Below are 27988 nucleotides of genomic sequence, written 5' to 3' on the forward strand. Positions count from 1 at the left end.
CTACTCAATGATACCAGAACTGAGAGGTTATAACTATCAGAAAAGACTGAACAGGCGTTCCTTCATCGTCGCTGGGTCAAAATCCTGGAACTCCCTCCCTAACAGCACTGTGGGAGCACCTTCCCCACACGGACTGCAGTGGTTCAAGAGGGTGGCTCACCACCACCTTCTCGAGGGCAACTAGGGATGGGCAATAAATGCTGGCCTCACCAGCGACGTCCAGATCCCATAAAAACGAATTTTAAAATAAATAAATAAATATTAAACCTGACTACTGGTAGGGGTTCGTGGGCAGCTGGTAGATCTGGAAGCGGGTACACCAGTAAAGTTTGGGAACCTTCTGTTCTAAGCAGTACGGAGGCAGGGCTGCAATATCACTGGTGCCGTCTTTCTGATGAGACATTAAACTGCTCCACCTGCCCTCTCAGGTGGACGTAAAAGATCCCAGGGCACTATTTCAAAGAGGAGCAGGGGAGTTCTCCCCGCTGTCCTGGCCAATATTTATCCCTCAATCAACATCACTAAAACAGATGATCTGGTCATTATCACATTGCTGTTTGTGGGAGCTTGCTGTGCGCAAATTGGCCGCCGCGTTTCCTACATTACAACAGTGACTACGCTTCAAAAAGCACTTAATTGGCTGTAAAGTGCTTTGGGATGTCCTGAGGTTGTGAAAGGCGCGATAGAAATGCAAGTCTATCTATGTATATGCAAAGTTTTCTTTTTTAATATCACATGTAGTCCCATGATCCAACGATAATGGAGCTGTTGACTAGTCACAGCGATCAACCTCAATCAGTGAGTCTACAACAGACCCAGACACGAGGCGAGGAAAACCCCCAGTGGTGGAGAGCTTTGGGAACCACAGGACCAAAGTCACCCGCTCCTCCCGAGCTCGCTACACTCACCACATCTCACATCTCAAATTACTCATTCAAATTACTGTGTCCCAAAATGTTATTTTCTGAAAGAAATCTCTCTCTTTTGCATTTGAATGAATCGATGCTAACTGCTCCCACCGTCTCCGTAGGGAGCCTGTTCCACCGATCGGCGAATCGCTCACTGAAATATCGTTTCCGCAGATTCGTTTTAAAATTACCCTCCCCCACTCGATATGGATACATGAGCTTATCAGCAGATCTTGACGCGCAATGCTTGCATATCAATTATCCCTGTGAAGGATGGTCACGCGGGTGAAGTACCCAGCCAGTGGCTCGTGTCAGTCTGAGTCAGCACCTCGAGGAACAAGAGGGAAATGGGCACTTGCTCTGAGGTTTGGCGTTCCCCTTACTGTAAACTAAAATCGTGCTGCCAACAGGAGAAATGCTTCATACGTAACATAAACCCACTTCCTCTTTGGATTTACATATTTCGAGATCATCGAATCACACAGCACGGAAGGAGGCCATTTGGCCCATCGTGCCTGTGCCGGCTCTTTGAAAGAGCTCTCCAATTAGCCCTGTGGGCAGCACGGTGGCATAGTGGTTAGCACTGTTACCTCACAGCGCCAGGGACCCGGGTTCAAATCCGGCCTCGGGTGACTGTCTGTGTGGAGTTTGCACATTCTCCCCGTGTTTGCGTGGGTTTTCTCCGGGTGCTCCGGTTTCCTCCCACAGTCCAAAGATGTGTGGGTTAGGTTGATTGGCCATGACAAAAAATTGGCCCTTAGTGTTAGGGGGGATTAAATACGTGGGGTTACGGGGATAGGGCTTGGGCGGGATGGCTGTCGGTGTAGGGACCGGGTGCTAGGGTTTGGATGATCAGCCATGATCTCGTTGAATGGCGGAGCAGGCTCGAAGGGCCGAACGGCCTACTCCTGCTCCTAGTTTCTATGTTTCTAGTCCCACTCCCCCCTGCTCTTTCCCCAAAGCCCTGCAAATGTTTCCTGTTCAAGTATTTATCCAATTCCCTTTTGAACGTTACTATTGAATCTGTTTCCACCGCCCTTTCAGGCAGCGCATTCCAGATCACAACAACTAGGGATCTTATACGTCAAGTCCAAAAATCAAAATCAGGCACTGTGCGCATAGAAAGAAAGAACTTGCATTTATATAGCGCCTTTCACAACCTCAGGACACCCCAAAGCGCTTTACAGACAATGAAGTGCTTTTTGAAGTGTAGTCACTGTTGTAATGTAGGAAACGCAGCAGCCAATTAGCACACAGCAAGATCCCACAAACAACAATGTGACAATGACCAGATAATCTGTTTTAGTGATGTTGATTGAGGGATAAACATTGGCCAGGACACTGGGGAGAACTCCCCTGCTCTTCTTCGAAATAGTGGCCATGGGATCTTTTACGTCCACCTGAGAGGTTTGACCTCTCATCCAAAAGACGGCATCAGTACTGCACTGAAATGTCAGCCTGGATTAGATGCTACCACTAAGCCACAGCTGACACTATACTGCAATTGTACTCGCTGGAGTCACTCAGGGCTCCATTCCCTCACCTGTGATCCACTCGGCCTTTGCGCAACTCGCCCCATCCTACCCCGGTGACCTCCTTCAGGCCTATGTGCCGGCTCGCACCCTTCGCTCCACGGACACAGTTCTACTCCTCGTCCTTCACCCTCTTGGTCCCACCAATGGTGGCCACTCTTTCAGCCACCACACCCCCACCCTCTGGAAGTCCCTGAAATGACGAAGGGTCATCGACCTGAAACGTTGACTCCGTTCCTCTCTCCACCAACGCTGCCTGACCTGCTGAGTGTTTCCAGCATTTTCTGTTTTCATTCCCTACTGAAAACCTGTCTCTTCAACTGCTCTTTTGGCTCTCCCTTAATTCCATTCTGCGTATTCCTTTCCCTTCCGCTCGTTGGCCAATTTACTCTTTGATCTAGTAGAAATCTGGAACACTCTTCCCCCAAAAGCCTGTGGATGCTGGGGGACAATTGGAGCTTTCAAGACTTGCGGTCGATAGATTTTTGTTAGGTAAGGGTATTGTTTCGGATGAGACATTAAACCGAGGCCCCGTCTGCTCTCTCAGGTGGACGTAAAAGATCCCACGGCCACTATTTCGAAGAGGAGCAGGGGAGTTCTCCCCGGTGTCCTGGCCAATATTTATCCCTCAACCAACATCACTGAAACAGATGATCTCTGGTCATTATCACATTGCTGTTTGTGGGAGCTTGCTGTGTGCAAATTGGCTGCCGCGTTTCCTACATTGCAACTTCAAAAGTACTTCATTGGCTGTTAAGCACTTTGGGGCCTCCTGAGGTCGTGAAAGGCGCTATAGAAATGCAAGTCTTTCTTTCTAAGGGGTATGGAGCAATGGTGGGAAAATGGTGTTGAGGTGCAGATCAGCCATGATCTAATTGAACAGGCATGACGGGCTGAACGGCCTACTCCTGTTCCTCTGGTCTGTAAAGTGCCCTGGGATGGATATGCAGAGTGCTATACCAGTGCAAGTTGTTGGTGTCTCTGGCTCTCCGATCACAGCCCACGAGCCGCAGAATGTCCCCTGTCTTCTTGCTTTCTGTCTAGGGAGATGATGGCGAGGGAACATTAAGAGGAGGCAAGGCTACTCCAGGATTCGTAGAGGTGAAAGCAATGAGGCCGAGAGGTGAAAGCAATGAGGCCGAGAGCTTCTTCCTGTTCCTGTGAGGAAATGCCTGATCTCCTCCCAAATAATTGGCCAGGTGGTACTCTTGAAGTGTAGGGACTGTTGGAGCAGACCCACATTCTGCCACGCGATGGTGGAGCGCATTGGACCAATTGAAGGAATGTCCTTCAACCCAGCCACTGTTCAGGGTGGTGGGCCACACTGTACTCAACACTGATTTATTGCTTGTGCAATAAGATAGAATTTAAAGCACAAAAACAGGCCATTCGGCCCAACCAGCCTATGCTGGAAATTTCTCTTGAATTCTCTTTTGGAATTATTGGTGACTATCTTATATTTACGACCCAACTTTTGGACTCTTCCCCCACAAGTGGGAAACATCTTCTCTACGTCTACCCTATCGAACCCCTTCATAATTTTAAAGACCTCTATCAAGTCACCCCTGAGTCTTCTCTTTTCTATAGAAAAGAGCCCCAGTCTGTTCAGTCTTGTACCCTCTCAGTTCTGTTATCATCTTTGTACAGGAAACTCTTTATTATCCGGCACCGACGGGACCGGCGTGGTGCCGGTTTATCAAAAAGTCCGGATTACAGAGAGGTATAGTTAAAAGGTACGAGAGCTCCGTACACAGCAACAAATCCAGGCTTCCCTGTTGCTTAGCAACATGTGCAGGAACTCCGGCCACAGACCAAGCGTCCCTGTTGCTTAGCAACAAGTGCAGGAACCCCAGTTACACAGCCACAGATCCAGGAACGGCCACTAATATGAAGTAAAACTTACCTGAACCTACTCCTGAATTTTGCCGGTTAACAGATTTCCGGTTATTTAGGTGCCGGTAAATCGAGAGTTTCCTATAAATCATTTTTACATTTTCTCCAGTGCTTCTATAACCCTTTTGTAATATGGCGACCAGAACTGTTCACAGTACTCCAAGTGTGGTCTGACCAAGGTTCTATACAAGTTTAACATAACTTTGCGCGCACTTTTTATGGCTTTGTTAACCTGCGTTGCTACTTTTAATGATTTGTGAATCTGTCCCCCTAGATCCCTTTGCGCCTCTACCCCATTTAGACTCTTAAGGGGAAAAATTCGGTTGGTTAGCGCCTCCGGGGGACGCTAACGGGGCGCTAGGATCTTAGCGCCCGAGTGCGGCGGTTTTAGCGCCGCTCATGAAATTGACCAGTCATTTTGCGGCGGCGCTGAACACTACCGCCACGATATCCTGCGCCCTCGGATCGTGACGTCAGCCGAGTGTGCATCGCCCCGGTAGCACCGCTAGGAACGACAGGTAGAGGGGAACGTTTTCAAGTCGGGCAGGGGCTGGGGGAGCGCTATTTAAAGGCGGGCGCTTCCTGCTTTTTCTTGACGACAAAATTTTTGGTACATGCAGGTTGAGAGGGAGAGAGACGTCTGGAGAGATTTAACGCTGTCCTAAGGATTTTTGGTCCTTGGCACCACTTTTGAGGCTCCTAAGCGCCGAGCTCTTTCCCTGGGCCGATCCATTAGTGCTTCCAACACTAATTGCTTTCGAGGTCACTCCAGGCCGAGATTCAAGGCTACTACTGAGCAGGGAGTGGCTGGCCAGCGAGATGGCCCCTCCCCTTTAAGAACTGGATGGCGCCAGTCTGTCTGGCTTCCATGGTAACGGACATCGCCTGAGCTTCGGTAGCGTTCTGAGGTAGCACCTCGCTCCCCGATGTTAGCACCTTAAGAGAGGGGTGTAGCGCTTGATTTAGCGCTCAAATCACCTCCAGGGGGCGAAAGAGGCGAATTTTGCACTCGGAGGCGATAATTAGCGCTGGGCGCTAAACTTTGCGCCCGGCTGACATTAGTGCCCCAAAATGGGCGATATACCCAATTTTTCCCCCTTATTTTCCAAGGATTAGGTGGCCCCCTTATTCCTCTTACCAAAATGCACCATCTCACACTTATCTACATTGAAATTCAGCCTCTGGATGCACTGGGGCGGAAGTGATGCGTTAGTAACCCTCCACAGTTATTTCCTCTATCTTTAGGTACCACGTTCGAGGAAATCAACACTGGGAACAGCTTTGCTCTGCCCCCTTCCGAGAACTCTACTCCGCGGGAACGGCCCATGGTAACCTGTACCTCATCGGAGGCCAGATGAAGCTGAAGGGCCAGTACGCGATCACAAACTGCGTCGACAAGTACATCCTGGAGACGGGCCAGTGGAGGAGCATGGCGCCGTTGCCCTTGCCATTGGCGTGTCACGCCGCGGTCGCAGTCCGCAACCAGATCTACGTGCTAGGCGGATGGACACCACAGGTTAAGCTGCTTGTAGAATGCCGCTGGCTGCTTTAGCATGCAAATATTCTAACCATTACCCAGACGCACTTCCTCGTCCTTCCAACGCCTTGGGATATTTGGAGTAAGGTTCGGATTAGCGGTATTTCACATCGAAAGGAAAAAGCTCCTGCTTGCAGTGTGATGCTACTGTATTAAGCTGTCCAGACCAGAAGGTCGATTCGCTGTCTGATCTGAGTTGGCTGATCTCGGCCAGCCAGCATCTGCGGCCGATACAGGTGACCTTCGTGGCCCTGGGCTAGGGAGATGACAAATCAACTGGGGTTTCGCACTCCAGATCCCTATGCAGGGACCCCCTACTGCAAGGTGAGTGGGTGCCAATTTTGGGAAAGGACGTAATCGGGCTCAGCTGTCATGATCTCCAGAGTTGAACACCCTGCTGACACTCTTTAGAGTAGACTGAGAAGTGACCTGATAATGGTCTTTAAAATTCTGAAGGGGTTCTACTTGCATTTATATAGCACCTTTAACATAATAATAACATAAGAACATAAGAAATAGGAGCAGGAGTAGGCCAATCGGCCCCTCGAGCCTGCTCCGCCATTCAATAAGATCATGGCTGATCTGATCCTAACCGCCAATCCACTATCACAGAACCATCTCCTGAATCTAACAGAATTAGACACACGAAATAGGAGCAGGATCAGGCTACACGGCCCCTGGGCCCGCTCCGCTACCCACAGGGCCATGACCGATCCGAACCTAGACTCATGTCCAAATTCCTGCCCGCTCCCCGTAATCCTTAATTCCCTTTACTTCTAGGAAACTGTCTATTTCTGTTTTAAATTTATGTAATGATGTAGCTTCTACAGCTTTTTGGGGCAGCATATTCCATGGACCTACCACCCTCTGAGTGAAGTAGTTCCTCCTCATCTCAGTTTTGAAAGAGCAGCCCCTTATTCTAAGACTATGCCCCCTAGTTCTAGTTTCACCCATCATCGGGAACATCTTCCCCGCATCCACCCGATCCGACCCCTTCACAATCTTATATGTTTCAATAAGATCACCTCTCATTCTTCTGAACTCCAATGAGTAGAGTCCCAATCTACTCAACCTCTCCTCATATGTCCATCCCCTCATCCCCAGGATTAACCGAGTGAACCTTCTTTGTACTGACTCGAGAGCAAGTATGTCCTTAAGTATGGACACCAAAACTGTACGCAGTATTCCAGGTGCGGTCTCAACAATACCTTGTACAACTGAAGCAATACCTCCCTATTTTTATATTCTATCCCCCTAGCAATGAAAGCCAACATTCCATTGGCCTTCTTAATCACTTGCTGCACCTGCATACTAACCTTTTGAGTTTCGTGCACCAGGACCCCCAGATCCCTTTGTACTTCAGTACTTTCCAGTTTCCTGCCATTAAGATAATAACTTGCTCTACGATTTTTCCTGCCAAAGTGCATAACCTCACACTTTCCAGTATTGTATTCCATCTGCCAAATCTCTGCCCACTTACTTAGCCTGTCGATGTCCCCTTGCAGGTTTTTTATGTCCTCCTCACTCACTACTTTCCCTCCCATCTTCGTATCATCTGCAAACTTTGATATGTTACACTCGGTCCCCTCCTCCAAATCGTTAATATAGATTGTAAAGAGTTGGGGACCCAGCACTGACCCCTGCGGAACACCACTAGTTACTGATTGCCAGTCTGAGAATGAACCATTTATCCCAACTCTCTGCCTTCTGTTAGATAGCCAATCCTCTATCCATGCCAGAATATTACCCCCAATCCCGTGATTTTTTATCTTAAGCAATAATCTTTTGTGTGGCACCTTGTCAAATGCCTTTTGGAAGTCTAAATACACTACGTCCACTGGTTCCCCTTTATCCACCCTATATGTTACTTCCTCAAAGAACTCCAGCAAATTTGTCAAACATGACTTCCCCTTCATAAAACCATGCTGACTTTGTCCTATTAAATTATGATTATCCAAATGTCCTGTTACTGTCTCCTTAAAAATAGGAGCAGGAATAGGCCACTTGGCCCCTCGAGCCTGCTCCGCCATTCAATAAGATCACGGCTGATCTTGGGCTCAAAGCCACTTCCCCGCCCGCTCCCCATAACCCTTCACTCCCTTATCTTGTAAAAATCTGTCTATCTCTACCTTAAATGTATTTAATGACCCAGCCTCCAGGGCTCTCTTGGGAAGAGAATTCCACAGATTTACAACCCACTGAGAGAAGAAATTCATCTTTATCTCAGTTCTAAAAGGGTGACCCTTTATTCTGAAACTATGCCCCCGAGTTCTAGATTTCCCCACGAGGGGAAACATCCTCTCTGCCTCTACCTTGTCGTGCCCCCTCAGTATCTTATTGGGGAGAAATATTCGGTTGCTTTGCGCCTCCCGTTAGCGCCCTCTTAGGGGCGAAAGGCCTGCAATACCACGGCGCGACATGGCGCTGCGCCGCGATATTCCCTCGCAGCGCCCTCAAGCAGGATGCAGGGCGCTTCCAGTAGTGCCCCGCTTTCCTCTTAGGGCGCTACCACTCAATTTCCGTCGCGGGGGTGCTAAAAGTAGTTAGCGCCCCAAAGGGGGCGATACTCAATTTGTAGCCCTATATGTTTCAATAAGATCACCTCTCATTCTTCTAAACTCCAATGAGTATAGGCCCAACCTGCTCAACCTTTCCTCATAAGACAACCCCTTCATCATAATCGTAATCATAATCAACTTTTATTGTCATTGTTAGTGCACAAGTGCAGTACAACGAAATGTAGGCTTGTGGCTCCCGAGAGTGTACAATTAGATTAAGACATTTAAACATTCAACAGTCATTTGGCTTGTAATACATTAACATAAACATAACCATAATAAAGTGCATTGGCAGATGTGCAGGCTTTAGAGTTTATTTGTGGAGTTCAGTAGGATGACAGCCCTGGGAAAGAGGCTGTTTCTAAATCTGGTCGTTCGGGTGCGAATACATCTGTAGCGTCTCCCAGATGGCAGGAGGGTGAACAGACTGTGGCTGGGGTGGGTAGGGTCTTTGATGATGGTCCGTGACCCCCGTAAACAGCGTTTCTGGTATATGTGCTCGATGGTCGGTAGCCGGAATCAATCTAGTGAACCTTCTCTGAACTGCCTCCAATGCAAGTATATCCTTCCTTAAATAAGGAGACCAAAACTGTACGCAATACTCCAGGTGTGGTCTCACCAATACCCTGTACAGTTGTAGCAGGACTTCCCTGCTTTTATACTCCAACCCCCTTGCAATAAAGGCCAACATTCCATTTGCCTTTTTGATTACTTGCTGTACCTGCATGCTAACTTTGTGTTTCATGCACAAGGACCCCCAGGTCCCTCTGAACTGTAGCATTTTGTAATCTCTCTCCATTTACATAATAATTTGCTTTTTTATTTTTCCTGCCAAAGAGGATAATCTCGCACTGTCCCACATTATACTCCATCTGCCAAATGTTTGCCCACTCACTTAGCCTGTCTATAGCCCTTTGCAGATTCTTTGAGCCCTCTGCACAACTTGCTTTCCCACCCATCTTTGTATCATCTGCAAACTTGGCTACATTACACTCGGTCCCTTCATCCAAGTCATTAATGTAGATTGTAAATAGTTGAGGCCCCAGCACCGATCCCTGTGGCACCTCACTAGTTACCGTTTGCCAACCGGAAAATGACCCATTTATCCCGACTCTCTGCTTTCTGTTAGTTAGCCAATTCGCTATCCATGCTAATATATTAACATACATAGAGATAGGAACAGGAGTAGGCCATTCGGCCCTTCGAGCCTGCTCCGCCATTCAATGAGATCATGGCTGATCCTCGTCTGAGATCATAGCTGATCTTACCAGTTCAGTACCCCGTCCCCGCCTTTTCTCTGTAACCCTTAATCCCCTTAGCCTTCAGAAATATATCCAATTCTCTCTTGAAAATATTTATTGAATTAGCCTTCACAGCCCTCTGTGGCAGGGAATTCCACAGGCTCACCACTCTTTGAGTGAAGAAATTCTTCCTCATCTCTGTTTTAAATGATTTGCCCGCTATTTTTAGACTGTGGCCCCTGGTTCTGTGCTCCCTGGCCATTGGAAACATTCTCTCTGAATTCAGCCTGTCCAGGCCTGCCATAATTTTATATGTTTCGATGAGATCCCCTCTCAATCTTCTAAACTCCAGTGAGTACAAGCCCAAACTATTTAATCTCTCTTCGTAGGTCATTCCCGCCATTCCAGGTATCAGCCTGGTGAATCGCCGTTGCACTCTTTCCATGGCAAGAACATCCTTCCGCAGATGGGGCGACCAAAACTGTACACAATACTCCAGATGCGGTCTCACCAGCACCTTGTACAGCTGTAGTAAGGTATCCCTATTCCTATACTCGAACCCCCTTGATATGAAGGCCAACATACCATTTGCCTTCTTAATCGCCTGTTGCACCTGCATGCTCTCCTTCAGTGACTGGTGCACAAGAACACCCAGGTCCCTCTGCACTTCCCCATCTCCCAATCTATTGCCATTTAGATAATAATCTACCCTCCTGTTTTTACCCCCAAAGTGGATAACCTCGCATTTATCCACATTATAGTGCATCTGCCACGTATCCGCCCATTCCCCCAACCTGTCCAAATCGCACTGTAGCCTCCTGACATCCTCATCAGAGCCCACCCCTCCTCCTAGTTTAGTGTCGTCAGCGAATTTGGAAATATTGCATCCAATTCCCTGATCCAGATCATTTATATATATTGTGAACAGCTGGGGTCCCAGGACAGATCCTTGCGGCACCCCGCTGGTCACTGCCTGCCACTCTGAAAACGAGCCGTTTATTCCAACTCTCTGTTTTCTATCCGCCAGCCAGTTCTCTATCCACGTTAATACTTTGCCCCCAATCCCATGAGCCTTAATTTTGCATGACAATCTTTTGTGTGGAACCTTATCGAAGGCTTTCTGGAAGTCAAGGTACACCACATCCACTGGCTCTCCCCCATCTATTTTACCAGTTACTTCCTCAAAAAATTCCAGCAGATTAGTCAAACACGATTTACCCTTTGTAAATCCATGTTGACTCTGTCCGATCCTTTCCCCATTTGTCAAGTGCTCCGCTATTTTATCCTTAATAATGGACTCTAGCATTTTGCCCACAACCGATGTAAGGCTTACTGGTCTATAATTCCCTGCTTTCTCTCTACCCCCCTTTTTAAATATTGGGGTAACATTAGCTACCCTCCAATCCACGGGTACTGTTCCCGAGTCAATGGAGTTCCGGAAGATGATCCTTAGAGCATCTGCTATCTCCAGGGCCACCTCCTTAAGTACCCTAGGATGTAGTTTATCAGGCCCCGGGGATTTGTCGGCCTTCAGTCCCCTCAACTTACCCAACACCATATCCCTAGAGATACTAATTTCTGTCAGCTCCTCCCTCTCATTAGTCCCTATGTTTGCCGATATTCCTGGGAGGTTATTTGTGTCCTCCTTTGTGAATACCCCCAACTCTGTGAGCTCTTATCTTATGCAGTAACCTTTTATGTGGCACCTTATCGAATGCCTTCTGGAAATCCAAATACACCACATCCACTGGCTCACCCTTGTCCACCCTGCTCGTTACATCCTCAAAGAACTCCAGCAAATTTGTTAAACATGATTTCCCTTTCATGAAACCATGCTGACTCTGCTTGACTGCATTATGATTTTGCAAATGCCCTGCTACTGCTTCCTTAATGAAGGACTCCAGCATTTTCCCAACGACAGATGTTAGGCTAACTAGTCTATAGTTTCCTGCTTCCTGTCTCACTCCTTTCTTAAATAATAAGGCCCCAAGGCCGCTTCACAGGAACGTTATCAAACAATATTTCACCAGGAGCCACATAGTGAGATATTAGGGCAGGTGACCAAAACCTTGGTCAAAGAGGTAGGTTTTAAGGAGCGTTTTAAAGGAGGAGAGCGAGGGGAAGAGGTTTAGGGAGGGAATTCCAGAGCTTAGGGCCCAGGCAGCTGAAGGCACGGCCGCCAATGGTGGGGCGAAGGAATTCGGGGATGCGCAAGAGGCCAGAATTGGAGGAGCGCAGAGCTCTCGGAGGGTTGTAGGGCTGGAGGAGATTAGAGAGATGGGGAGGTGGGGCGGCGAGGCCATGGGGGGAAGTGAACACGGGGATGACAAATTTAAAATCGACAGTTTCCAACGCAGCTTCTACAATGCTCCCCGTAACCCCTAATTCCCTTATCAGCTAGGAAACTGTCTATCTCCGTTATAAATTTATTTAATGTTGCAGCTTCCACAGCTCTCTGAGGTAGCAAATTCCATAGATTTACTACCCTCTGAGTGAAGAAGTTTCTCCTCATCTCAGTTTTGAAACGGCAGCCCCTTATTCTAAGATTATGCCCCCTAGTTCTAGTCTCGCCCATCAGTGGAAATATCCTCCCCACATCCACCCGATCAAGCCCCCTCACAATCTTATATGTTTCGATAAGATCGCCTCTCATTCTTCTGAATTCCAATGAGTAGAGGCCCAACCTACTCAACCTTTCCTCATAAGTCAACCCCCTCATCTCCGGAATCAACCGAGTGAACCTTCTCTAAACTGCCTCGAGAGCAAGTATATCTTTTCTTAAATATGGAAACCAAAACTGTACGCAATATTCCAGGTGTGGCCTCACCAGTACCCTGTATAACTGAAGCAAGACTTCCCTGCTTTTATACTCCATCCCCTTTGCAATAAAAGCCAACATTTCATTGGCCTTCCTGATCACCTGCTGTACCTGCATACTAATCTTCTGTGTTTCATGCACCAGGACCCCCAGATCCCTTTGTACTGTAGCACTTTGCAGTTTCTCTCCATTTAGATAATAACTTGCTCTTTGATTTTTTTCTGCCAAAGTGCATAACCTCACACTTTCCAACATTATTTTCCATCTGCCAAAATTCTGCCCACTCACTTAGCCTGTCTATGTCCTTTTGCAGGTTTTTTATGTCTTCCTCACTCACTGCTTTCCCTCCCATCTTTGTATCGTCGGCAAACTTGGATACGGTGCACTTGGTCCCCTCCTCCAAATCGTTAATATAGATTGTAAAGAGTTGGGGTCCCAGCACTGACCCCTGTGGAACACCACTAGTCACTGATTGCCAACCCAAGAATGAACCATTTATCCCAACTCTCTGTTTTCTGTTATCTTCCACCCATGCCAGTACATTACCCCCAATCCTGTGATTTTTTTATCTTGTGCAGTAATCTTTTGTGTGGCACCTTGTCAAATGCCTTTTGGAAGTCCAAATACACCACATCCACTGGTTTCCCTTTATCCACCCTGTTTGTTACATCCTCAAAGAAGTCGAGCAAATTTGTCAAACATGACTTCCCCTTCATAAAACCATGCTGACTCTGTCCGATTAAATTATGCTTATCCAAATGTCCTGTTACTGCTTCCTTAATAATGGACTCTAACATTTTATCAACCACAGATGTTAGGCTAACTGGTCTATAGTTTCCAGCCTTTTGTCTACCTCCCTTTTTAAATAAGGGCATTACATTAGCAGTTTTCCAATCTGCTGGGACCTTTCCTGAATCCAGGGAGTTTTGGAAAATTACCACCAATGCATCCGCAATCCCTACCGCTACTTCTCTCAAGACCCTAGGATGTAAGCCATCAGGTCCAGGGGATTTATCCGCCTTAAGTCCCATTATCTTACCGAGTACCATTTCCTTAGTGATTTTAATTGTGTTTAGCTCCTCCCCCCTATAGCCCCCTGTTTGTCCAGTGTTGGGATATTTTTCGTGTCCTCTACTGTAAAGACTGATACAAAATATTTGTTCAGCGTTTCTGCCAACTCCATGTTCCCCACCACTAATTTCCCGGTCTCGTCCTCTAAGGGACCAACATTCATTTTAGCCACCCTTTTTCTTTTTATATAAATGTAGAAACTTTTGCTATCTGTTTTTATATTTTTTGCTAGTTTACTTTCATAATCTATCTTCCCTTTCTTAATTAATCTTTTAGTTATTCTTTGCTGGCTTTTAAATGCTTCCCAATCTTCTATCCTCCCACTAGATTTGGCTACTTTATATGCCCTTGTTTTCAGTCGGATACTATCCTTTATTACTTTACTTAGCCACGGATGGCTTTCTTTTCTTTTACGTCCCTTTTTCCTCAATGGAATATATTTTTCTTGAAAGTTGTGAAATATCTCCTTGAATGTACACCATTGCTCATGTACCGTCTTACACCTTAATCTATTTTCCCAGTCCACTTTAGTCAACTCTGCTCTCATACCTTCATAGTCTCCTTTATTTAAGCTTAGTACGCTGGTTTGAGATCCAACTCTCTCACCCTCCAACTGAATTTGGAATTCAACATGTTATGGTCACTCATTCCAAGGGGATCCTTTACTAGGACATTTTTATTAATCCTGTCTCATTACACAGGACCAGATCTAAGATTGCCTGCCCCCTGGTTGGTTCAGTAACATACTGCTCAAGGAACCCGTCCCTAATGCACTCTATGAACTCCTCCTCAAGGCTGCCCTGCCCAATTTGATTTGTCCAGTCAATATGAAAGTTAAAATCTCCCATGATTATAGCTGTTCCCTTATTACAAGCCCCAACTATTTCCTGATTTATACTCCGACCAATAGAGTTGCAACTGTTAGGAGGCCTATAGACTATTCCCACTGGTGACTTTTTCCCCTTATTATTCCTTATCTCCACCCAAACCATTTCACTATCCTGATCCTTTGACCCAATATCATTTCTCACTATTGCAGTGATTCCATCCTTTATTAACACAGCCACCCCACCTCCCTTACCTTCCTGTCTGTCCTTCCTAATAGTCAAATACCCCTGGATGTTTAGTTCCCAGTCATGGTCACCCTGCAGCCATGTCTCCGTAATGGCCACCAGATCATACCCATGTGTAGTTATTTGTACCGTCAACTCGTCTATTTTGTTACGAATGCTGCGTGCATTCAGATAAAGAACTTTTAAATATGTTTTGTGACAATTTATTCCTGCTTTTACCCCCTTTACTACTTTACCTTTATCTTTATATATTCTGTCCCTTCTTGACACACTCTGGTTTTTAATTCCCCCACTGCTACCTTGCTCTATTGCCTTCTCCGCTGACATTTTTATTTTTCGCTCTCTTGAAACCTCCCCCCACTAATTAGTTTAAAGCCCTCTCTACAGCCCTAGTTATTCAATTCGCCAGGATTCTAGTCCCAGCACTGGCCAAGTGAAGTCCGTCCCAACGGAACAGCTCTCTCCTGTCCCAGTACTGGTGCCAGTGTCCCAAGAAGCAAAACCCATTTCTCCAACACCAGTCTTTGAGCCATGCATTTAACTCTCTGATTTTATTTACCCTAGCCAAATTTGCTCGTGGCTCAGGTAATAATCCAGAGATTATTACCCTTGTGGTTCTGCTTTTTAATTTGGCCCCTAGCTGCTCATACTCCCTTAGCAGAACCTCTTTCCTTGTCCTATCTATGTCGTTGGTACCAACCTGGACCATGACAACTGGATCCTCCCCCTCCCACTCCAAGTTTCTCTCTAGCCCAGAGGAGATGTCCTTAACCCTGGCACTGGGCAGGCAACACAACCTTCGGGACTCTCGCTCTCGGCTGCAAAGAACCCTATCTATCCCCCTAATGATACTATCCCCTACCACTACAACATTTCTTTTTACTCCCCCCACTTGAATGGCCCCTCGTTCCACAGTGCTGTGGCCAGGTTGCTCATCCTTCCTGCAGTCCCCGTTCCCGTCCTCACAGGGAGTAAGAGCCTCGAACCTGTTGGACAAGAGCAAGGGCTGCGGCTCCTCCAACACTAAATAAAATAATAAATAATCAACTTTATTGTCATTGTTAGTGCACAAGTGCAGTACAACGAAATGTAGGCTTGCGGCTCCCGAGAGTGTACATTTAGATTAAGACATTTAAACATTCAACATTCATTTGGCTTGTAATACATTAACATAAACATAACCATAATAAAGTGCATTGGCAGATGTGCAGGCTTTAGAGTTTATTTGTGGAGTTCAGTAGGATGACAGCCCTGGGAAAGAAGCTGTTCCTAAATCTGGTCGTTCGGGTGCGAATGCATCTGTAGCGTCTCCCAGATGGCAGGAGGGCGAACAGACTGTGGCTGGGGTGGGTAGGGTCTTTGATGATGGTCCGTGACCTCCGTAAACAGCGTTTCTGGTATATGTGCTCTATGGTCGGTAGCCGGGTGCCGGTAATGCGTTGGGCAGTTTTGACTACCCGCTGCAGGGCTTTTCGGTCATAGTAGCTACAGCTGCCATACCATACTGTGATACAGTTTGTCAGGATGCTCTCTATTGTGCAGCGGTAAAAGTTAGAGAGGATCAGGGGTGACAGATTACATCCCTTCAGCCTCCTTAAGAAATATAGGCGCTGCTGGGCCTTCTTCACCAGAGAGGAAGTATTGAGGGACCAGGAGAGGTCTTCCGTGATGTGGACTCCGAGGAACTTAAAGCTGTCCACCCTTTCCACCACAGCCCCATGGATGTGGATGGGGGTGTGACTTCCGCCTTTAGACTTCCTGAAGTCCACAATGATTTCTTTGGTTTTCTTGATGTTGAGGGCCAGGTTGTTATCGGCGCACCACTTCACGAGATGCTGGACCTCCTCCCTGTAGGCTGACTCATCGTTGTTGGTGATCTGGCCTACCACCGTGGTATCATCCGCAAACTTGATGATGGTGTTGGAACCATGAACAGCCACACAGTCGTGGGTGAAGAGGGAGTAGAGGAGAGGGCTCAGCACACATCCTTGCGGGGCCCCCGTGTACAGGGTCGGTGGGGGGAGGTGTGGTTACCTAATTTGACAGACTGGGGTCTGTTTGTTAGGAAGTCCAGGGTCCAGTTGCAGAGGGAAGTGTTCAGGCCAAGAGTGTGGAGTTTGGTGGCCAGCTTGTTGGGGACGATAGTGTTGAATGCTGAGCTGTAGTCTATGAACAGCATTCTGATGTAGGTCACTACCTCCTGCATCCCCGTACCTGCCTCACTCATAGTCACACCCTCCTGTCTCTGACCACGGACTACATCTGAATTAGTTAATCTAATTGGTGTGACTACTTCCTGGAACACAGAGTCCAGGTAACTCTCCCCCTCCCTGATGTGTCACAGTGGCTGAAGCTCGGACTCCAGCTCACCAACACGGAGCCGGAGTTGCTCGAGCATCCAGCACTTACTGCACATGTGATCACTGTGAACATCAATGGTGTCCGCCAGCTCCCACATATTGCAGCAGTAACACATCACCTGCTCTCCCATTCTATGTAATTAAATAAATGTATTATTATTTTTAAATACCCTCTGCCCCGATTCTAGATGATGAATATCACACCTCTATTTAATTGAACTTACCAACTTATAAAGGCTTAAAAGGGAAGGAAAAGTACTCACCAACCAGCCAATCACCTACCAGCTTGGCTGTGATGTCACTTTTGAATTCTGACCTCCCCTTGGAATGTTGCCTGTGGAGCCTGTTTAGGCTGCCTCGCCTCGCTGCTGCGGCTCGACTCGACATCCACCGCTGCTCCCGGCTGCCTCGACTGGGCCTCGCCTCGCTGCTCCGCCTCTGCGTTGTCTGCTAATCCTGAGGCTGGCAGGAAAAACAAGGCAGAAACAAAACAAAAACAGCACCTAACACCCCACTCACCCTAACCCTCTCACTCACCCAAACTCTCAATGGCACTCTCTGCTACTCGCACTCAGACGGGGCCTCGGTTTAATGTCTCATCCAAAAGACGCGCCTCCGACAGTGCAGCGCTCCCTCAGTACTGCACTGAAGTGGCAGCCTGGATCTTTGTGCTCGAGTCTCTGGAATGGGATTTGAACCCCCCAACCACTCAAAGCCGAGAGTGCTACCCACTGAGCTGCGGCTGACACTGTGTAGGAACCAATTTTTTTACTTTCCCTAACTTGCGGCACTGAGGCTAATGGTAGCGCACCCTCCAGCTGTCCTGGCTGAAATCGGCCAACTCAGTACAGCCCAGGGGGTTGGACCTGGATCTTCCTCATCTCGTGCTTGAGGGACGGAGACTTTACCGGTAAGTCACGGGGACAACTGAGAACATGTCGTTTCTGGTCCGTGTTCAAGTTAGAGCAACAGAGCTTTACTCTAATGACCTGTGATTGTGTTGCTTTTTCCATTTAAGGTAGACCGTTGCTTCGGAGCAAACTGTTCTCGCCAGTATCAGTTGGCATTAATTAATGCGTTTTTTATCGCTTGTCCTTGCAGGCATTTTACCCACATTAGTGCCCAGTTTGATTAATTGCTTGCATCGCTGGGACTGGGTCTCCCTTTTGTGTCCTCTTTATCTTCTGGCTGTCGTGCTTTTTGTTCTGCAGACGGATCTTCCCGATGACGAACCCGATCGGCTCAGCAACAGAATGTTTCGGTACGACCCAGGCAGAGATAGATGGACTGAGTGTGGGCCCATGAAATTTTCCAAGTATCGCTTCAGTACGGCTGTCCTCAACAATGAGATTTATGTCCTGGGTAAGGAATTGGGGCCGTGGGGGCTGGGGTTGGGCATCAATGGGCTTTCACTCCTTCACACCGCACGCGCTCAAACAGCAGCTTTCAATGCTCAGACGTTTTTTTTTTCCAATTTGTTATTGAGATGTGGTGACACTGGCAAGACAGCATTTGTGTTGTTGTTTCGTATGACGGGAGAAGCTTATAACGGGATTGACGTAAGAAAACTACTAGGCACTTGGTCAGTGTATTAAACAAGGCTTTAATCAACTGTTTCACAACATGGAGGTCTAGTTGTCCTTCACTAGTTCCTGTTTACAAAATGTCCTGAGCAAGCTGGGCCCGTGCCCGAGTATACCCTCCCTGGACAGCGCCACCAGCAGGCAGCTCAGTATTATTCCATAAGTCATTTCTACATGAATGGCAAAATTCATGTCAGGGATGTCTAGTCTGGCTATCCATTCGATGTCCTCCTGAGATGCCGAGTGGAGAAACGAGGTGCCTCCCACAACAGATCTTAGTGGGTGGATTGATGTGATGTGTTCCATGGTCTGGGACTCACGGCCACAGTCGCACTTCAGGTCGTCCCTCATCTTCCACTTGTGGAGCAGGCAGCCGCATCGCCCGTGCCCTGTGCGGATTGGGTGGAGCGCTGCCCACTGTGCTCGAGGGAGGTCGGAGCTGGGGACCTCTGCTGCTGGGTCAGTGATGAGGTGTTGGCTCTTTATGTTGCAGGCGTCCCACGATTCCGTCCAGCTGGAGAGTGAGTCGCTACCAGCTGCGTGAATATTGGCTGCTGTTTCCCAGAATGGTCGGCGCCATTTTAAGCGCTTTCGTGGTGGGTTTTTCCAAGCCTTCGTCAATGGGAAAGTCAATGTTGCTCATGATTTTTTCCACCTCACCCGAGCACGGTGCCTTGGCGGCGAATGGCAGGCGGGGCAATGTGGGACAGCACCGGGAGCCACTCGGTTGGAGTGGCCTTGAGCGTCCCTGACACCGTCCTCACGGCGGCGTTTAGCTGCACGTCCGCAATCTTTGCGTGGCGGCTGCAGGACCATGAGGCAGAGCAGCATTGTGCAGCAGAGTAGACTTGGGCCACTGCGGCAGTGCAAAGTGTTCTGGCCATGACATTCCAGTGGCATCTGTTACCTATCTCTAGTTGCCTTGTGGCCATTAAGAGTCAACCATAGTGTAGGACTGGAGTCACATATGGGCCAGGCAGGTAGGACATTAATCAACCAGTTGGGTTTTGATAAAACCTTTATTTGTATATATTGCCTATACGCCTACAATAAGAAAGAAAGACTTGCATTTCTATAGCGCCTTTCACGACCACTGGACGTCCCAAAGCGCTTTACAGCCAATGAAGTACTTTTTGAAGTGTAGTCACTGTTGTAATGTAGGAAACACATCAGCCAATTTGTGCACAGCAAGCTCCCACAAACAGCAATGTGATAATGAGCAGATAATCTGTTTGTTTTAGATGTTGATTGAGGGATAAATGTTGGCCCAGGACCGGGGATAACTCCCCATCTCTTCTTTGAAGTTGTGCCATGGGATCTTTTGCGTCCACCTGAGAGAGCAGATCTCGTGCGAAAGATGGCACCTCCGACAGTGCAGCGCTCCCTCAGTACAGTACTGGGAGTGCCGGCTTAGATTTTTTGTGTTCAAGTCCCTGGAGCAGGACTTGAACCAACAACCTTCTGACTCAGAGGCGAGAGAGGGAGAGAGAGCGACCCACTGAGCCAAGGAAGAGTATGTGGAACGGGGCCTCTGGAGATGATGAAGAGCAAGAGCAGAAAGTTCAGAGGAGCAATGATGATAGCAGCCTCCACAAAATGGAGAAGGGCAAACAAAAGGTTGTTGACACTGAGATAAGTTGGAAGCTGGAGATGAAAGAAAGATCACCCATTAAACAATTAAGCCTTTTTATGAAGTGAAAGCATTCTAAAGCATTCTCACGTGGGTGGGACATACTTTGATGAGCATTCAATGAAAATCTCTGTAGCGTTCAGCAACAGTGTTAATCTGTACAGTTTCTATTTAACGAGGCCCCTTAATGCAGTTGTGGCAGTTCCCACCAGATTTATGCCCATTGCCTGCAACAGGGACCTCAGTCTTGGAGGTTGTCCAAGTGTATCTCAATTGCCTTGGCATTTAGTGAACAATCAAAGCCTTTTTTCCCTTTGATTTCTTTACAAACGTGCTTATGTCCTGGGAAAAAAACACACATACACACACACAACACACACACAGAGTCGAGTACAGTTGAGTTGAATGCAGCAGTAAAGAACAGAAAAAAGTCCTGTGCGACTTTTGTAGGGACCAGCGAGTGACGGAGGTTTATTTTAGTACCCAGAGGCCACAAAATGAACTATGGTTTAACACTGTCAACACAGATCAGCTGATTCAGGGTGTAACCATCTGCATTTCTGGAGTTTCGAAAAAATCAACAAATGCTGCAGAAGGAGGTTACTTATTGTAACGTAGAATCTGCACTTTATTTGTTAACGATGTATTTTTAATCGTAGCTTCCGTATTTGAGAACTGAAATTCCAGACTGTAAAACATCTACTAACATCTGCGCCCACAAGACAAGTTCTGGTCTCCATATTATGAAAAGGATATACAGGCACTGGAGAAGGTGCAAAAAAAGATTTAGTAGGATAATACCAGAACGGCGAGGTTACACCAATCAGGACAGATTGAACAGGCTGGGGCTCTTTTCTTTAGAAAAGGGAAGACGAGGGGCGACCTGATAGAGGCCTTCAAGCAGGCCAGGTAGATAAGGTGGTTAAGAAGGCATATGGACTGCTTGCCTTTATTAGCTGTGGCATAGAATACAAGAGCAGGGGGGTTATGCTTCAACTGTATAAAACACTAGTTAAGCCACAGCTAGAGTACTGCGTGCAGTTCTGATCACCACATTACAGGAAAGATGTGATTACTCTAGAGAGGGTGCAGAGGAGATTTACAAGGATGTTGCTGGGAGTAGAGAATCTTAGCTATGAGGAAAGACTGGATAGGCTGGGTCTGTTTTCCTTGGAACAGAGGAGGCTGAGGGGAGACCTTATTGTGAGGGGCATAGATAAAGTGGATAGAAAGGACCTATTTCCCTTAGCAGAGGGGTCAAAAACCAGGGAGCACAGATTTAAAGTAATTGGTGGAAGGTTTAGAGGGGATTTGAGGGGAAATTTCTTCACCCAGAGGGTTGTGGGGGTCTGGAACTCACTGCCTGAAAGGGTGGGAGAGGCAGGAACCCTAACCACATTTAAAAAGTACTTGGATGTGCACTTGGGATGCTGTAACCTGCAGGGCTACGGACCAAGAGCTGGGAAGTGGGATTAGGCTGGATAGCTCTTTGTTGGCCGGCGCGGACACGATGGGCCGAAATGGCCTCCTTCCGTGCTGTAACTTTCTATGATTCTAAGATTAAGAAAGGGCTTGCTAGGGTAGACGTAGAGAAGATTTCCGCTTGTGGGCGAGACCCGAACTAGGGGCCATTAATATAAGATAGTCACTAATAAATCCAATAGGGAATTCAGGAGAAACTTCTTCACCCAGAGAGAGTGGTGAGAATGTGGAACTCGCTACCACAGGGAGTGGTTGAGACGAAGAGCATGGATGCGTTCAAGGGGAAGCTGGATAAACACATGAGGGAGAAAGGAATAGAAGGATATGTTGATGGGGTGAGATGAAGAGGGGTGGGAGGAGGCTCGTGTGGAGCATAAACAGTTGGAGCAGTTGGGCTGAATGGCCTGTTTTCTGTAAATAATTTGTAATCATTTGTAAGACGAGCTAATGGAAAATCCTTCCAGAATAACAACCCTAATCATAGAATCATTGAATCATAGAATAGTCCAGCACAGAAGGAGGCCATTCGGCCCCTCGAGTCTGCGCCGGCTCTTTCGAAGAGTAATCCAGTTAGTCCCACTACCCCGCTCTTTCCCCATACCCCTGCAACTTTTTCTCCAATTCCCTTTTGAAGGCTACTATTGAATCAGTATCCACCGCCCTATCAGGCAGTGCGTTCCAAATCCTAACCACTCGTTGCGTAAAAATATTTTTCCTCATGTCGCCTCTGGTTCTTTTGCGAATCACCTTAAATCTGTGTCCTCTGCTTATCGACCCTTTTAATAGTTACTCATTAAAAGTATTAGCTGGGCTCGGTTGGTAGCATGAACGTCTCTGAGTCTGAGCCAGGAGGTTGTGGATTCACTCCCCACTTTGAAATTTGTTGCCGGGGTGTGTGTGTGTGTGTGTGTGTGTGTGTGAGATACTGGCAAAGTCACATTTATTGCCCATCCCTAGTTGCCCGGAGATGGTGGTGCTGGGACTTCTCCTGCTGCAGTTCTTGTGGTGACGGTGCTCTCGCAACGGTGCTGGGTCAGGATTTGCAGGACTTTGACCCAGCGACGCTGAAGGAAGGGGGTGATTATATGTCCAAATCAGGACGGTGTGCGACTTGGACGGAAACTTGGAGGCGATGGTGTTCCCACGACATTGCTGCTCTTGTGTTTCTCGGTGTTCGAGGTCGCGAGGGAGGGAGGAGTCATGGAAGTGACTTGGATGTTGCTGCAATGCATCCTGTACATCGTACGTACTGCAGACACAGTGTGCCAGCGATGCTGGGCGTGGATATGGAGTCCTGTGGCTGGGGCACCGAGCATGTTAACTAGCAACAGGAGGAGGCCATTCAGCCCCTCAAGTCTGCTCCGCCATTCAATTAGATCATGGCTGATCCAACCTCAACTTCATTGACCCGCCATTGCTCCATATCCCTTGTTACCCTTGCTTAACAAAAATCTAGCAATCTCAGTCTTGAAAATTTCTATTGACCCAGCATCCATAGCCTTTTGGAGTCACGTGTAGACCAGACTGGGTAAGGATGACAGGCTTCCATCCCTGAAGGATATTAGTGAACCCATTGGGTTTTTACAACAATCCATCAGCTTTATTGATCATTGCGCATATAACCTATCTTGATATCCCCGGGGGATTGTTGTGTTGTTGGAAATACCATGCTTTAGATAAGATATTAAAGGTAGACCCTCTCTACCGATTCCTTGGCATATTCAAAGAAGAATAGGGTGTTCTCCTGGTGTCCTGATCAATCAGAAAATAGATTAACTGGCCAATCATCTCATCGCTGAGTGTGGGATCTTGCGCTGCACAAAATAGCTGCATTTGCTTACATGATGACATTCACTGATTAAGCTATAGTATCTTATTGTACATGAATCACATCAGGCACTTCTGAAAGATATGATAAGGCGCTATATCAATAAAATCTCCTCCCTTCTTTTCCCCCCCACCCCCCAGCCCACCGTAACCAAAGAGGCTCATATATCCCCTGTAACATAGCACAGTGAGCTGGGGCTCCAGTGGACAGTCCCAGTGCACCATCCAAAAGTAAGGTTATCGGTGCTCATTACTAAGGGAGTGCTGCACTGTTGGAGGGGCAGTACAGAGGGAGTGCTGCACTGTCGGAAGGGCAGTACTGAGGGAGCGCAGTACTGAGGGAGCGCTGCACTGTTGGAGGGGCAGTACTGAGGGAGCGCTGCACTGTTGGAGGGGCAGTACTGAGGGAGCACTGCACTGTTGGAGGGGCAGTACTGAGGGAGCGCTGCACTGTTGGAGGGGCAGTACTGAGGGAGCTCTGCACTGTCGGAGGGGCAGTACTGAGGGAGCACTGCACTGTCGGAGGGACAGTACTGAGGGAGCGCCGCACTGTCGAAGGGGCAGTACTGAAGGAGCGCCGCACTGTTGGAGGGGCAGTACTGAGGGAGCACTGCACTGTCAGAGGGGCAGTACTGAGGGAGCGCTGCACTGTCGGAGGGGTAGTACTGAGGGAGTGCTGCACTGTCGGAGGGGCAGTACTGAGGGAGCACTGCACTGTCGGAGGGGCAGTACTGAGGGAGCACTGCACTGTCGGAGGGACAGTACTGAGGGAGCGCCGCACTGTCGAAGGGGCAGTACTGAGGGAGCACTGCACTGTCGGAGGGGCAGTGCTGAGGGAGCACTGCACTGTCGGAGGGGCAGTGCTGAGGGAGCACTGCACTGTCGGAGGGGCAGTACTGAGGGAGCGCTGCACTGTCGGAGGGGCAGTACTGAGGGAGCGCTGCACTGTTGGAGGGGCAGTACTGAGGGAGCACTGCACTGTCGGAGGGGCAGTACTGAGTGAGTGCCGCACTGTCGGAGCGGCAGTACTGAGAAACATAGAAGATAGGAGCAGGAGTAGGTAATTCGGCCCCTCGAGCCCGTTCCGCCATTTAATGAGATCTTGGCTGATCATCCAAATTCAGTACCCTGTCCCTGTTTTCTCCCCATATCCCTTGATTCCTTTAGCCTTAAGAAATATATCTAACTCCTTCTTGAATATATTTAATGAATTGGTTCAACTGCCTTCTGTGGTAGAGAATTCCACAGGTTCACCACTCTCTGGGTGAAGAAATTCCTCCTCATCTCTGTCCTAAATGGCTTACCCCTTATCCTTAGACTGTGACCCCTGGTTCTGGACTCCCCTGCCATCGGAAACATCCTTCTTGCATCTAGTCTGTCTAGTCCTGTTAGAATTTTATAAGTTTCAATGAGATCCCCTCTCATTCTTCTAAACTCTAGCGAATATAAGCCTAATCGACCCAATCTCTCCTCATACGTCATTCCTGCCATCCCAGGTATCAGTCTGGTGAATCTTTGCTGCACTCCCTCCATGGCAAGAACATCCTTCCTCAGATAAGGCGACCAAAACTGCACACAATACTCAATTAGGGTACTGGAGGGATGGTTTTCACGGGGAGAGTTAGGGTACTGGAGGGATGGGCTTTGATGGGAGAGTTAGGGTACTGGAGGGATGGGCTTTGATCGGAGAGTTAGGGTCCTGGAGGGATGGGCTTTGATGGGAGAGTTAGGGTACTGGAGGGATGGGCTTTGATGGGAGAGTTAGGGTACTGGAGGGATGGGCTTTGATGGGAGAGTTAGGGTACTGGAGGGATGGGCTTTGATGGGAGAGTTAGGGTACTGGAGGGATGGGCTTTGATCGGAGAGTTAGGGTCCTGGAGGGATGAGCTTTGATCGGGGAGTTAGGGTACTGGAGGGATGGGCTTTGATGGGAGAGTTAGGGTACTGGAGGGATGGGTTTCAATGGGAGAGTTAGGGTACTGGAGGGATGGGTTTCAATGGGAGAGTTAGGGTACTGGAGGGATGGGTTTCAATGGGAGAGTTAGGGTACTGGAGGGATGGGTTTCAATGGGAGAGTTAGGGTACTGGAGGGATGGGCTTTGATGGGAGAGTTAGGGTACTGGAGGGATGGGCTTTGATCGGAGAGTACCAAATGGTTGTGCTTTGATGGGCTGAAGGGCCTTTTCTCGTCCTGGTCTTTTTCTTTGGCTCTTCCTACGTTCACTTGTGTAGGAATCACCGCATTCCTGAGGGATAGAACGTGGTTTCCCTCCTGTGGTTCCCCAATTAGAAATAGAACACGTACTGTAAACGGTTCAGTTCAAAGGAAACTGGCTGAGCTGTGCCCGCAGTGAAGATTAGCATAAAATTCAAGCAACAGAGAAAAGACCGGAGCGATTCCAGACGCCCAACAGTTGATGTGATCTAAATCTGCACAGTCCTGCATCGCTAAAGCATTGAATCAGGCTGGTTAATGTGCGTGAATATTCAATTGATCACGCCTGCTAAACTGTCTGGGTCCAGACAATCTGTGGGTGATGTGACATGACAGAGCAATCACACTAACATGAGCTGCAGTATACGAATATAATTTCAGCTGTCATAATCGCTTTTAGTTCATCATGTACCCGAGTGATTAGTTCCAGGGATGCTGCAGGGGGTTGGGGGTGGGATGGGAGGAAGGGAAATAGGTATGTAAAATAGCAATTTAGTCTTTTTCCTCAACCCCCTTTCCAAGTCCAATTTACAACTTCCAAATTAATGGTTAGCTTAAAGAAAGAAGAAAGAAAGACTTGCATTTATATAGCGCCTTTCACAACCTCAGGACGTCCCAAAGCGTTTTACAGCCAATGAAGTACATTTTGAAGGGCAGTCACTGTTGTAATGTAGGAAACGTGGCAGCCAATTTGCGCACAGCAAGCTCCCACACACAGCAATGTGATAAAAGACCAGCTAATCTGTTCTAGTGATGTTGGTCGAGGGATATATATTGACCAGGACACCGGGGATAGCTCCCTTGCTCTTCTGTGAATAGCGGCCATGGGATCTTTTATGTCCACCTGAGAGAGCAGACGGGGCCTCGGTTTAACATTGCATCTGAAAGACGGCACCTCTGACAGTGCAGCACTCCCTCAACACTGGCACTGGAGAGTCAGCCTGGATTTTGTGCTCAAGTCACTGGAGTGGGACTTGAACCCACAACCTTCTGGCTCAGAGGCGGGAGAGCCATCACTTTGAGGAGTATCACCACCTCCCCTTATCACATTGATGGAATCCTGGTCCCTTGGATGGGTGAACGCCATTTTCCTGTCCCTGAGGTTCCTTGCGTTCTTGGGTGCCGAACGGAAAGTGTGATTTATTCTTTGTCTGGTTAGCATTGATACTGATGATGAGGATAAGGGCAGTTAGAGATGAGTGCTGTATGGAACATGAGCTGCGAGGATCATGGAGATACCGGGTCATTCCACAAGTCCTCGCTGTGAGTAGGGAGCCTCGCCCATCAGTATCGTGAGTCGGAAATTCACAATGCCCACAATGTCTCCACCATTACAATGAATGAGGGCTCACTCCCGGCTGTATGTACTCAGTAAATTACCCTCCCTTCATGCAGAGGTGATGTGCTTTCCGCCACACTTGATTCCACACCAGCCTTTCCGACATCAAGTCGTGGATGAATCAGAGCTTTCTCCAGCTGAACATTGGCACAATCAAAGCCATCCTGACAGAAACTCCGTCCCAACTCCTCCGCCCTTCCCAAGTTCTTGCTCAACCTCAACCCAACAGGGTACAACCTATGCGTCCTGCTCCCCCCGCAAGTCGAGCGCCAAACTTCCTGCCTCTGAAGTATCACCCATCTTCATTCGTACTTCACCCCCCAGCCCCGCCTCATGGCCACTGAAGCCCTCGTCCATGCCTTTGCCACCTCTGAACTCGTCTTTCCCAGCGCCCTCCTTGCTGCTTTTCCTGGCTCCACTCTACACAAACTCCAACTCATCCAGAGTGCCACCGATAGCATCCTATCCTGCTCGGCTATCACCCTCTCCTTGACAGCCTCCACTGGCTCCCCCGTTCCTAAATGCATCAACTCCCTTCATGGGCTTGTTGCACCATGTCTCCTCAAGCTGCTCTAGCCCTACTCTCGCCTCTGAGTCAGACAGTTGTGGGCTCGAGTCCCACTCCAGAGACTTGAGCCCATAATACAAGCTGACACTCCCCAGTGCAGTACTGAGGGAGTGCTGCACTGTCGGAGGTGCCGTCTTTATAATGAGATGTTAAACCGAGGCCCCGTCTGCTCTCTCAGGTGGATGTAAAAGATCCCACGGCACTATTTTGAAGAAGAGCAGGGGAATTATCTGCTGTTATCCCTCAACCAACATCACTAAAACAGATTATCTGGTCATTAGCACATTGCTGTTTGTGGGAGCTTGCTGTGTGCAATTTGGCTGCCGCATTGCCTACATTACAACAGTGACTAC

The 27988-nt window shown here is 48.1% G+C and overlaps 1 protein-coding gene across 2 annotated transcripts in view; it reads left to right on the forward strand.

The window, feature by feature from the left end:
* kbtbd12 (kelch repeat and BTB (POZ) domain containing 12) overlaps positions 1-27988 on the forward strand; it is a 50352-nt gene that overhangs the window by 14667 nt on the left and 7697 nt on the right. For both annotated transcript variants that reach the window (XM_086002111.1, XM_086002112.1), the window contains exons 3-4: positions 5579-5849; positions 18203-18353. In XM_086002111.1, coding sequence (XP_085858237.1) covers positions 5579-5849; positions 18203-18353 — 422 coding nt within the window. The remainder of the gene's footprint in view (positions 1-5578; positions 5850-18202; positions 18354-27988) is intronic.

This window comes from Somniosus microcephalus, chromosome 11, assembly GCF_052327205.1.
Source record: "Somniosus microcephalus isolate GS21.2 chromosome 11, FLI_Smic_1.0, whole genome shotgun sequence".
NCBI lineage: Eukaryota > Metazoa > Chordata > Chondrichthyes > Squaliformes > Somniosidae > Somniosus > Somniosus microcephalus.